A 13190-nucleotide genomic window follows, 5' to 3' on the forward strand; every position below is an offset into this window, starting at 1 on the left:
AGTATAGGAATAGGGGAATAGATGGAAGGATGGTTAGTATAGGAATAGATGGGAGGATGGTTATTATATGAATAGAGGAATAGCTGGAAGGATGGTTAGTATAGGAATAGAGGAATAGATGGAAGGATGGTTAGTATAGGAATATATGGGAGGATGGTTAGTATAGGAATAGGGAATTGATGGAAGGATAGTTAGTATATGAATAGAGGAATAGATGGAAGGATGGTTAGTATAGGAATAGATGGGAGGATGGTTAGTATAGGAATAGGGGAATAGATGGTAGGATGGTTAGTATAGGAATAGATGGGAGGATGGTTAGTATAGGAATAGGGAATAGATGGAAGTATAGTTAGTATATGAATAGAGGAATAGATGGGAGGATGGTTAGTATAGGAATAGGGGAATAGATGGGAGGATGGTTAGTATAGGAATAGATGGGAGGATGGTTAGTGTAGGAATAGATGGGAGAATGGTTAGTATAGGAATAGGGGAATAGATGGGAGGATGGTTAGTATAGGAATAGTGGAATAGATGGGAGGATGGTTAGTATAGGAATAGGGGAATAGATGGGAGGATGGTTAGTGTAGGAATAGGGGAATAGATGGGAGGATGTTTAGTGTAGGAATAGGGGAATAGATGGGAGGATGGTTAGTGTAGGAATAGATGGGAGGATGGTTAGTATAGGAATAGGAGAATAGATGGGAGGATGGTTAGTTTAGGAATAGATGGGAGGATGGTTAGTATATGAATAGGGGAACAGATGGGAGGATGGTTAGTATAGGAATAGGGGAATAGATGGGAGGATGGTTAGTATAGGAATAGATGGGAGGATGGTTAGTGTAGGAATAGATGGGAGGATGGTTAGTATATGAATAGGGGAATAGATGGGAGGATGGTTAGTATAGGAATAGGTAATAGATGGGAGGATGGTTAGTGTAGGAATAGGGGAATAGATGGGGGATGGTTAGTGTAGGAATAGATGGGAGGATGGTTAGTATAGGAATATGGGAATAGATGGGAGGATGGTTAGTATAGGAATAGGGGAATAGATGGGAGGATGGTTAGTGTAGGAATCAGGGAATAGATGGGAGGATGGTTAGTATAGGAATAGGGGAATAGATGGGAGGATGGTTAGTGTAGGAATAGGGGAATAGATGGGAGGATGGTTAGTGTAGGAATAGGGGAATAGATGGGAGGATGGTTAGTATAGGAATAGGGGAATAGATGGGAGGATGGTTAGTGTAGGAATAGGGGAATAGATGGGAGGATGTTAGTATAGGAATAGAGGAATAGATGGGAGGATGGTTAGTATATGAATAGGGGAATAGATGGGAGGATGGTTAGTATAGGAATAGGGGAATAGATGGAAGGATGGTTAGTATAGGAATAGATGGGAGGATGGTTATTATATGAATAGAGGAATAGCTGGAAGGATGGTTAGTATAGGAATAGAGGAATAGATGGAAGGATGGTTAGTATAGGAATATATGGGAGGATGGTTAGTATAGGAATAGGGAATTGATGGAAGGATAGTTAGTTTATGAATAGAGGAATAGATGGAAGGATGGTTAGTATAGGAATAGATGGGAGGATGGTTAGTATAGGAATAGGGGAATAGATGGTAGGATGGTTAGTATAGGAATAGATGGGAGGATGGTTAGTATAGGAATAGGGAATAGATGGAAGTATAGTTAGTATATGAATAGAGGAATAGATGGAAGGATGGTTAGTATAGGAATAGATGGGAGGATGGTTAGTATAGGAATAGGGGAATAGATGGGAGGATGGTTAGTATAGGAATAGATGGGAGGATGGTTAGTATATGAATAGGGGAACAGATGGGAGGATGGTTAGTATAGGAATAGGGGAATAAATGGGAGGATGGTTAGTATAGGAATAGATGGGAGGATGGTTAGTGTAGGAATAGATGGGAGGATGGTTAGTATAGGAATAGGGGAATAGATGGGAGGATGGTTAGTATAGAAATAGGGGAATAGATTGGAGGATGGTTAGTATAGGAATAGATGGTAGGATGGTTAGTATAGGAATAGGGGAATAGATGGGAGGATGGTTAGTGTAGGAATCAGGGAATAGATGGGAGGATGGTTAGTATAGGAATAGGGGAATAGATGGGAGGATGGTTAGTGTAGGAATAGGGGAGTTGATGTGAGGATGGTTAGTGTAGGAATAGGGGAATAGATGGGAGGATGGTTAGTATAGGAATAGGGGAATAGATGGGAGTATGGTTAGTGTAGGAATAGGGGAATAGATGGGAGGATGTTAGTATAGGAATAGAGGAATAGATGGGAGGATGGTTAGTATATGAATAGGGGAATAGATGGGAGGATGGTTAGTATAGGAATAGGGGAATAGATGGAAGGATGGTTAGTATAGGAATAGATGGGAGGATGGTTATTATATGAATAGAGGAATAGCTGGAAGGATGGTTAGTATAGGAATAGAGGAATAGATGGAAGGATGGTTAGTATAGGAATATATGGGAGGATGGTTAGTATAGGAATAGGGAATTGATGGAAGGATAGTTAGTATATGAATAGAGGAATAGATGGAAGGATGGTTAGTATAGGAATAGATGGGAGGATGGTTAGTATAGGAATAGGGGAATAGATGGTAGGATGGTTAGTATAGGAATAGATGGGAGGATGGTTAGTATAGGAATAGGGAATAGATGGGAGGATGGTTAGTATAGGAATAGATGGGAGGATGGTTAGTGTAGGAATAGATGGGAGAATGGTTAGTATAGGAATAGGGGAATAGATGGGAGGATGGTTAGTATAGGAATAGTGGAATAGATGGGAGGATGGTTAGTATAGGAATAGGGGAATAGATGGGAGGATGGTTAGTGTAGGAATAGGGGAATAGATGGGAGGATGTTTAGTATATGAATAGAGGAATAGATGGAAGGATGGTTAGTATACGAATAGATGGGAGGATGGTTAGTATAGGAATAGGGGAATAGATGGGAGGATGGTTAGTATAGGAATAGGGGAATAGATGGGAGGATGGTTAGTATAGGAATAGATGGGAGGATGGTTAGTGTAGGAATAGATGGGAGAATGGTTAGTATAGGAATAGGGGAATAGATGGGAGGATGGTTAGTATAGGAATAGTGGAATAGATGGGAGGATGGTTAGTATAGGAATAGGGGAATAGATGGGAGGATGGTTAGTGTAGGAATAGGGGAATAGATGGGAGGATGTTTAGTGTAGGAATAGGGGAATAGATGGGAGGATGGTTAGTGTAGGAATAGATGGGAGGATGGTTAGTATAGGAATAGGAGAATAGATGGGAGGATGGTTAGTTTAGGAATAGATGGGAGGATGGTTAGTATATGAATAGGGGAACAGATGGGAGGATGGTTAGTATAGGAATAGGGGAATAGATGGGAGGATGGTTAGTATAGGAATAGATGGGAGGATGGTTAGTGTAGGATTAGATGGGAGGATGGTTAGTATATGAATAGGGGAATAGATGGGAGGATGGTTAGTATAGGAATGGGTAAGTAGATGGGAGGATGGTTAGTGTAGGAATAGGGGAATAGATGGGGGGATGGTTAGTGTAGGAATAGATGGGACGATGGTTAGTATAGGAATAGGGGAATAGATGGGAGGATGGTTAGTATAGAAATAGGGGAATAGATGGTAGGATGGTTAGTATAGGAATAGATGGGAGGATGGTTAGTGTAGGAATAGATGGGAGGATGGTTAGTATATGAATAGGGGAATAGATGGGAGGATGGTTAGTATAGGAATAGGGGAATAGATGGGAGGATGGTTAGTGTAGGAATAGGGGAATAGATGGGGGATGGTTAGTGTAGGAATAGATGGGAGGATGGTTAGTATAGGAATAGGGGAATAGATGGGAGGATGGTTAGTATAGAAATAGGGGAATAGATGGGAGGATGGTTAGTATAGGAATAGATGGGAGGATGGTTAGTATAGGAATAGGGGAATAGATGGGAGGATGGTTAGTGTAGGAATCAGGGAATAGATGGGAGGATGGTTAGTATAGGAATAGGGGAATAGATGGTAGGATGGTTAGTATAGGAATAGATGGGAGGATGGTTAGTATAGGAATAGGGAATAGATGGAAGTATAGTTAGTATATGAATAGAGGAATAGATGGAAGGATGGTTAGTATAGGAATAGATGGGAGGATGGTTAGTATAGGAATAGGGGAATAGATGGGAGGATGGTTAGTATAGGAATAGATGGGAGGATGGTTAGTGTAGGAATAGATGGGAGAATGGTTAGTATAGGAATAGGGGAATAGATGGGAGGATGGTTAGTATAGGAATAGTGGAATAGATAGGAGGATGGTTAGTATAGGAATAGGGGAATAGATGGGAGGATGGTTAGTGTAGGAATAGGGGAATAGATGGGAGGATGTTTAGTGTAGGAATAGGGGAATAGATGGGAGGATGGTTAGTGTAGGAATAGATGGGAGGATGGTTAGTATAGGAATAGGAGAATAGATGGGAGGATGGTTAGTTTAGGAATAGATGGGAGGATGGTTAGTATATGAATAAGGGAACAGATGGGAGGATGGTTAGTATAGGAATAGGGGAATAGATGGGAGGATGGTTAGTATAGGAATAGATGGGAGGATGGTTAGTGTAGGATTAGATGGGAGGATGGTTAGTATATGAATAGGGGAATAGATGGGAGGATGGTTAGTATAGGAATAGGTAAATAGATGGGAGGATGGTTAGTGTAGGAATAGGGGAATAGATGGGGGGATGGTTAGTGTAGGAATAGATGGGAGGATGGTTAGTATAGGAATAGGGGAATAAATGGGAGGATGGTTAGTATAGAAATAGGGGAATAGATGGGAGGATGGTTAGTATAGGAATAGATGGGAGGATGGTTAGTGTAGGAATCAGGGAATAGATGGGAGGATGGTTAGTATAGGAATAGATGGGAGGATGGTTAGTGTAGGAATAGGGGAATAGATGGGAGGATGGTTAGTGTAGGAATAGGGGAATAGATGGGAGGATGGTTAGTATCGGAATAGGGGAATAGATGGGAGGATGGTTAGTGTAGGAATAGGGGAATAGATGGGAGGATGTTAGTATAGGAATAGAGGAATAGATGGGAGGATGGTTAGTATATGAATAGGGGAATAGATGGGAGGATGGTTAGTATAGGAATAGGGGAATAGATTGGAGGATGGTTAGTGTAGAAATAGGGGAATAGATGGGAGGATGGTTAGTATAGGAATAGAGGAATAGATGGGAGGATGGTTAGTATAGGAATAGGGGAATAGATGGGAGGATGGTTAGTGTAGGAATAGGGGAATAGATGGGAGGATGGTTAGTGTAGGAATAGGGGAATAGATGGGAGGATGGTTAGTGTAGGAATAGGGGAATAGATGGGAGGATGGTTAGTATAGGAATAGGGGAATAGATGGGAGGATGGTTAGTGTAGGAATAGGGGAATAGATGGGAGGATGGTTAGTGTAGGAATAGGGGCATAGATGGGAGGATGGTTAGTATAGGAATAGGGGAATAGATGGGAGGATGGTTAGTATAGGAATAGAGTAATAGATGGGAGGATGGTTAGTATTGGAATAGGGGAATTGATGGAAGGATGGTTTGTATAGGAACAGGGGAATAGATGGGAGGATGGTTAGTATAGGAATAGGGGAATAGATGGGAGGATGGTTAGTATAGGAATAGGGGGATAGATGGGAGGATGGTTAGTATAGGAATAGATGGGAGGATGGTTAGTATAGGAATAGGGGAATAGATGGGAGGATGGTTAGTATAGGAATAGGGGAATAGATGGGAGGATGGTTAGTATAGGAATAGGGGAATAGATGGGAGGATGGTTAGTATAGGAGTAGGGGAATAAGATGGGAGGATGGTTAGTATAGGAGTAGGGGAATAGATGGGAGGATGGTTAGTATAGGAATAGAGGAATATGTGCACTCTGTGTGCATGCCTCCTCTCACATTTGCTGCAGCGTTTACAGTATATCTACGCAGAGCACACTAAACCTTTTACACACACAAGGTCATTAGGGTTAGGACGTAGTAATGAGAGGAGCTGGAGAGGAAGGAGTTTATGGTTTATAGAAGAGGTCTTAGTCCACTGAACATATGAAAACATCACACACACACACACACACACAGAGAGAGAATATATATACACAGACAGACCTTAGTGGCCCAGCTGTATGAAAACATCACAGTACGCTGAAAGACTCTTAAAATGACTAATTTTATTATGTAATAATCCTGCTGTCCTCTGCTTTCTCTCTCTGAACCCAGCCACACACACCACACACACACACACACACACCACACACACACCACACACACACACCACACACACACACACACCCACACACACACACACACACACACACACACCGCACCCAGCCACCGCACCCAGCCACTGAACCCAGCCACACACACACACACACACACCACACACCACACACACACACACACACACACACACACACACACACACACACACACACACACACACACATTGTTGAGCACACAACTCCATCACACACCCAGGGTTTAAACCAGTGCTGTATATAAACCCTGGATTGCTGATCCTATGTATTGGCCATTGAGAGGCTTTGAAGCCACCAGTCAGCCATATTGACAATCCTCAAAAGATGCAATCCTCCATAGGAATGAATGGAACTACATTATTTCAATGAAATGTTTCAAGGAGAAAATGACATATATTTAAGTATTTTTTGTTGTAGTGGGGATAGTAACATTAGTACTCTCAAAAAATTATACTTTAAGGAAAATGTTTTCATGTTTTTTGGTAATTTTTTTCTGTTTAGCTCACATAATATGATTTAAAGAGATGCATTAAGGTGTCTTTAAATAAAACAAACGTTGCAAAAAATTATTGTGGACATTAATAAATGCATTTTTCTTAGCTTCTAAAATATTGTTTACAATGGTGAGGGAGTGCCAAGACCGTGGCGCGGTGGCTTCAACACAGCGCCCCCTATCAGTCATCCAATGTATATATAAATCATTGGTTTAAACCAAGCACCACAACGTGTGTGTGTGTTTACCATCGACACTGCAACACAACAATTACCCGAGTGTGTGTGTGTGTGTGTGTGTGTGTGTGTGTGTGTGTGTGTGTGTGTGTGTGTGTGTGTGTGTGTGTGTGTGTGTGTGTGTGTGTGTGTGTAATTAGATAATGCAGGGAATTGTTCTCTAATGCCGCAAATCAAATTAACTAAAGATGCCACATTGATTTCTTTGTGTTGCCTAAATTATTCATCTTCACTTGCACTGAGCCCGAGCCCCAGCCCGCCAGCCAGCAAGCCATCCAGTCAGCCAGCCTGTCAGCCAGCCAGTAAGCCAGCCCTCCAGCCAGTCAGCCAGTCAGCCAGTCAGTCAGCCAGCCAGTCAGCCAATCAGTCAGCCAGTCAGTCAGCCAGCCAGTCAGCCAGCCAGCCAGCCACCAGCCAGCCAGCCAGCCAGCCAGTCAGCCAGCCAGTAAGCCAGCCAGCCAAACAGTCAGCCAGCCAGCCAGCCAGTCAGTCAGTAAGTCAGCCAGCCAGCCAGCCAGCCAGTAAGCCAGCCAGTCAGCCAGCCAGCCAGTCAGTCAGTCAGCCAGCCAGCATAAAGCATTTAGAAGTACTCAGCTCCCAAGCCCTTTAGTTTCCTAATGTGTGCATGGATTTGAGAGATCTCTCGGGAATTGAACAGAGGGCCTAGGTACCTTTTATATAGTTTGTGCCGTTGCAATTTGGTAGATTGATCCTTATGAGGTAAGGGGAGAGGGGTTCCATACAAAATGGCACCCTTTTCCCTATATAGTTAGCACACTACTTTTGACAAGGGCCCATAGGGTGTAGGATGCCATTTGGGACACAGAGGGGTCCATTTGCGGTGTTATGGAGATGCAAGGAATTCTCATTAAGTAACATTGGCCTGGTCTCTCTGATTGTTTCTAGTCTGTTCTACTCTCTAAGCTGCTGGGAGAATGCATAAACTCCTGAGGGGAGGGAGGGAGAGAGAGAGAGAGAGAGAGAGAGAGAGAGAGAGAGAGACCAAAAGAGAGAGAGACAGAGAGAGAGACCAAAAGAGAGAGAGACAGAGAGAGAGAGAGAGAGAGAGAGAGAGAGAGAAAATAAACAGAGAGAGAGAGGGGGAGAGAGAGGGAGAGAGAGAGGGGGAGAGAGAGAGAGAGAGAGAGAGAGAGAGAGAGAGAAAATAAACAGAGAGAGAGAGGGGGAGAGAGAGGGGGAGAGAGAGAGAGAGAGAGAGAGAGAGAGAGAGAGAGAGAGAGAGAGAGAGAGAAAATAAACAGAGAGAGAGAGAGAAAATAAACAGAGAGAGAGAGAGGGGGAGAGAGAGGGGGAGAGAGAGAGAAAATAAACAGAGAGAGAGAGGGGGAGAGAGAGGGGGAGAGAGAGAGAAAATAAACAGAGAGAGAGAGGGGGAGAGAGAGGGGGAGAGAGAGGGGGGGAGAGACATCAGGCTACTCTCCATTGACATCCTGTTCTGTTCAGTTCTCTGTCATGTAGCCTCCACTCTGACTGGGGAGATCAATATGACCTTACCTCCACTGTCCAGCCAGGCGCTGCTCTGAAACCTAATTACTGATATTCAGCTACAAAGTCATCATAGTCAGCCTGTCAATATCCATCAGGGATCATTACTCACCTAATGAAATAGGTTATTTAGGGCTGCTTTGCTGACACCAGGGCTACACCAGGGGATTTGGCTCCAGCCATCTCAATTTGCCTCACTCACTCTCTCCCTCTCTCATTCTCCCAGAAGCACTGACCTGAAAAAGGAAAACTGACAGCAGAAAAATAAAGGGGGAGCGGGGTGGGGGGGGGGGGGGGGGGTAAGGAGGAGAGATATAGAGTGTGAATTATTCTGCTGTGGCTTTAATTCTGTGGGTTTTTGTGCTTGTAGCTTTTTCAACCGCTAACCACCACACAGTGCCGGAAAAACAATATAACAAAATCCCCAAATCCCAAACTAAGTTGGAGTCCTGGAGGCAACTGACTTCAGAACCATATCCAGGGATATTACAACACTATGAGGTACTGTACACTGACTTCAGAACCACATCCAGGGATATTACAATACTATGAGGTACTGTACACTGACTTCAGAACCACATCCAGGGATATTACAATACTATGAGGTACTGTACACTGACTTCAGAACCACATCCAGGGATATTACAATACTATGAGGTACTGTACACTGACTTCAGAACCACATCCAGGGATATTACAATACTATGAGGTACAGTACACTGACTTCAGAATCACATCCAGGGATATTACAATACTATGAGGTACTGTACACTGACTTCAGAATCACATCCAGGGATATTACAATACTATGAGGTACTGTACACTGACTTCAGAATCACATCCAGGGATATTACAATACTATGAGGTACTGTACACTGACTTCAGAACCACATCCAGGGATATTACAATACTATGAGGTACTGTACACTGACTTCAGAACCACATCCAGGGATATTACAATACTATGAGGTACTGTACACTGACTTCAGAACCACATCCATTGATATTACAATACTATGAGGTACTGTACACTGACTTCAGAACCACATCCAGGGATATTACAATACTATGAGGTACTGTACACTGACTTCAGAATCACATCCAGGGATATTACATGTCTCTTAGTTCCCTAGGTTTTCATACAAAGTTGTTTATTTGGTTTGGTTTTCCACTATATGAACACACACGCACGCACGCACGCACACACACACACACACACACACACACACACACACACACACACACACACACACACACACACACACACACACACTCACACCCACGCACACACACACACACACACACACACACGCACACGCACACTCACACACACACACACACAGAGAGAGAGAGAGTTCTATGAATTGCACTCTCTGCCCTCTCAAGGTTACAGTTGAGTGTTTATTTGTCCCCATGTCCCTGTACTGCAGCTAGAACCAAGCTGATTTGATAGCTCATAATGAACCCTTCACAGAAGTCTCCTAACTGCCACTCCCAACACGACATTCTACAGCCAGCAGACAACAAGGACAACTGGGATTGTGGGGAATGCCATATGTTAATACACTCAATAAATTAATAGGCTCCTGTAATTGAAATTGGTACTCATCCGGGGTTAGCTAACAGACAGTGAGCGAGCCAATCAGTCAGCCAGTCAGCCAGCCTCCACTCCTCTCAAAAGAGAAACACTGACCTCTTCAGGTCAGTAGCGGGACTGCACACTGTCTCTTTCGTGGTTTCATGGCCCCCAGCACCACTCGCTTTAGTGTTGATTAATAAGGTCAATTTGACATGAGGACGCTGGATATTAATGCTTGTCTAAGTAATTACCAGAGAGGGCAGATCTGCTGTTGGGTTATCAAACACAACACCATGCCTACTGAAGCTCTGCTAAAGCATGATGACGTACTCATACAGCAGCCCAGGGGTAGGTAACCCTGGTCCTGAAGGGTCACAGCCACGCCATGTTTTTCATTCAACCAACCTGGAAGAAGACCAGGTGTGTTGAACTTAGGCAATCACTGAACTGACCAATTAGCTCAGTCGGTCAGGTGTGGTGCCTAGTTGGAACAAAATCCTTCAGTATCCTGCAGCACTCCTGGAACAGGGTTGTCTACTCCTGATCTAGAACATTCCTCTGTGAGCTACCTGTCAACTGCAGCACTCCTGGAACATTATTGCCTAGCCCTGCAGTAGGCTATCTGTTTACTTGAAAAGCTTCCGGCGATGAGAAGACGTCCTGGTTTTTAAGGTTGTTGATGGGATGGGGTGCACCAGACCTGAGTTAAGAGGAACAGTGGGGAAGCTGGGAGAGTGACAGACAGGGATGCCACTCATTGTTGTCCTGAGAGAGAGAGGGCTAAAAGGCAGATTTGTAATGTATTTAGACACACCGTGTGTACAAATTGTGGATTATTCTCTTGCTAGTCAACATCTTCATCCTCGGGGTAAAAATGGCTGTATCAAAACGTCAATAATACAAGTGACAGACAATCTTCTACAGGGTGCACACAGAGACCAAATGCTAACTCTCTCTTTCTCTCTCTCTCCTCAGGGACCCCAACAAGCCTGTTCCTCAGGACACTAAGTTCATCCACACTAAGGCTAACCGCTTTGAGGAGGTAGCCTGGTCTAAGTACAACCCCCAGGATCAGCTGTATCTCCATATCGGCCTGAAGCCCCGCGTCAGGGATCACTACCGAGCCACCAAGGTGGCCTTCTGGAAACACCTGGTGCCCCACCTGTATAACCTCCACGACATGTTCCACTACACCTCTACCACCACCAAGGTACTGCTACATCTCTTTAACTCACACCTGTATAACCTCCACGACATGTTCCACTACACCTCTACCACCACCAAGGTACTGCTACATCTCTTTAACTCACACCTGTATAACCTCCACGACATGTTCCACTACACCTCTACCACCACCAAGGTACTGCTACATCTCTTTAACTCACACCTGTATAACCTCCACGACATGTTCCACTACACCTCTACCACCACCAAGGTACTGCTACATCTCTTTAACTCACACCTGTATAACCTCCACGACATGTTCCACTACACCTCTACCACCACCAAGGTACTGCTACATCTCTTTAACTCACACCTGTATAACCTCCACGACATGTTCCACTACACCTCTACCACCACCAAGGTACTGCTACATCTCTTTAACTCACACCTGTATAACCTCCACGACATGTTCCACTACACCTCTACCACCACCAAGGTACTGCTACATCTCTTTAACTCACACCTCTCTTTCATTGAATTGGTTTACTGGAAAGTGTGGTGTGATTGTAAATACACTTTCAATTTAAGTTTGATTTGATAGGTGGTGATATGGTTGTGTTACCTAACTTAGTTGAATGCACTGACTGTAAGAAGTCACTCTGGATAAGATATACATTATAATATGTTTGATTTGAAGGTCCCCCCGTCCGAGACGACCCAGAACTCCCTGTCCACTAAGAAGACGTGGCCCTTCAACACCAAGCGGCCCCCCATGTCCCCGGCCTACAACAACGAGGATAATGAGGCGTGGAACGGAGACGAGGAGACCGGCCCGTTGGTCATAGAGAATCCCAGGGACTACTCTACGGAGCTCAGCGTCACCATCGCCGTGGGAGCCTCGCTGCTCTTCCTCAACGTTCTAGCCTTCGCAGCGCTTTACTACCGGAAGGATAAACGGAGGGAGGCTTCGGCAGGTCACCGCGGCCAACCCAGCCCACAGACCCGCCACGGCCAGGCTACATCCAACGACATCAGCCACCACCAGCGTCCCAACGAGGAGGAGATCATGTCCCTGCAGATCAACCAGACGCACCACGAGTGTGAAGCGATGGGGGTGGGGAACCCGGGGAATGACGGGGGGCTGCGTCTGGCCTCGCTTCCCGACTACACTCTGACCTTGCGGAGGTCACCAGACGACATCCCTCTGATGACCCCCAATACCATCACCATGATCCCAAACTCTCTGGTGGGGATGCCCAACCTGCACCCTTACAACACTTTCACAGCCGGGTTCAACTCCACCGGCCTGCCCCACTCCCACTCCACCACCCGGGTATAGCTTTACGGAGGAGAGGGATGGTGGAGGAGAGGAGAGGGTGATGGAGGAGGAGAAGAGGATTCTGTTTTTATAAATATCACAGGGAAAGGGTTTGGGGGAGGGGGGAAAAGAAGGTAGGAATAAGTGTGGGATTAAAAGTAAAGAGATTTAACGAGACTTTTACTACCAAGAAGAGGATGGAGAGTGTCTGAGAGGAGAGGAGAGGAGAGGAGAGGAGAGGAGAGGAGAGGAGAGTGTCTGAGAGGAGAGGAGAGGAGAGGAGAGTGTCTGAGAGGAGAGGAGAGGAGCGGAGAGGACGGAGAGTGTCTGAGAGGAGAGGAGAGGAGAGGAGAGGAGAGGAGAGGAGAGGAGAGGAGAGGAGAGGAGAGGAGAGGAGGAGGAGAGAGGGAGAGGAGAAGATGGAGAGTGTCTGAGAGGAGAGGAGAGGAGAGGAGAGTGTCTGAGAGGAGAGGAGAGGAGAGGAGAGGAGAGGAGAGGAGAGGAGAGGAGAGGAGAGGAGAGGAGAGGAGAGGAGAGGAGAGGAGAGGAGAGGAGAGGAGAGCTC

The 13190-nt window shown here is 45.0% G+C and overlaps 1 protein-coding gene across 1 annotated transcript in view; it reads left to right on the forward strand.

Annotated features, from left to right (window-relative positions):
* LOC106591301 (neuroligin-3) overlaps positions 1–12937 on the forward strand; it is a 321864-nt gene extending 308927 nt beyond the window's left edge. The window contains exons 7-8 of the mRNA XM_045717892.2: positions 11119–11353; positions 12005–12937. Of these exons, the coding sequence (XP_045573848.1) occupies positions 11119–11353; positions 12005–12646 (877 nt within the window). The 3' untranslated portion in view covers positions 12647–12937. The remainder of the gene's footprint in view (positions 1–11118; positions 11354–12004) is intronic.
* The last annotated feature ends 253 nt before the right edge of the window (positions 12938–13190 follow it).

The sequence above is a fragment of the Salmo salar genome, chromosome 05, assembly GCF_965601325.2.
Source record: "Salmo salar chromosome 05, fSalSal1, whole genome shotgun sequence".
Taxonomy (NCBI): Eukaryota; Metazoa; Chordata; class Actinopteri; order Salmoniformes; family Salmonidae; genus Salmo; species Salmo salar.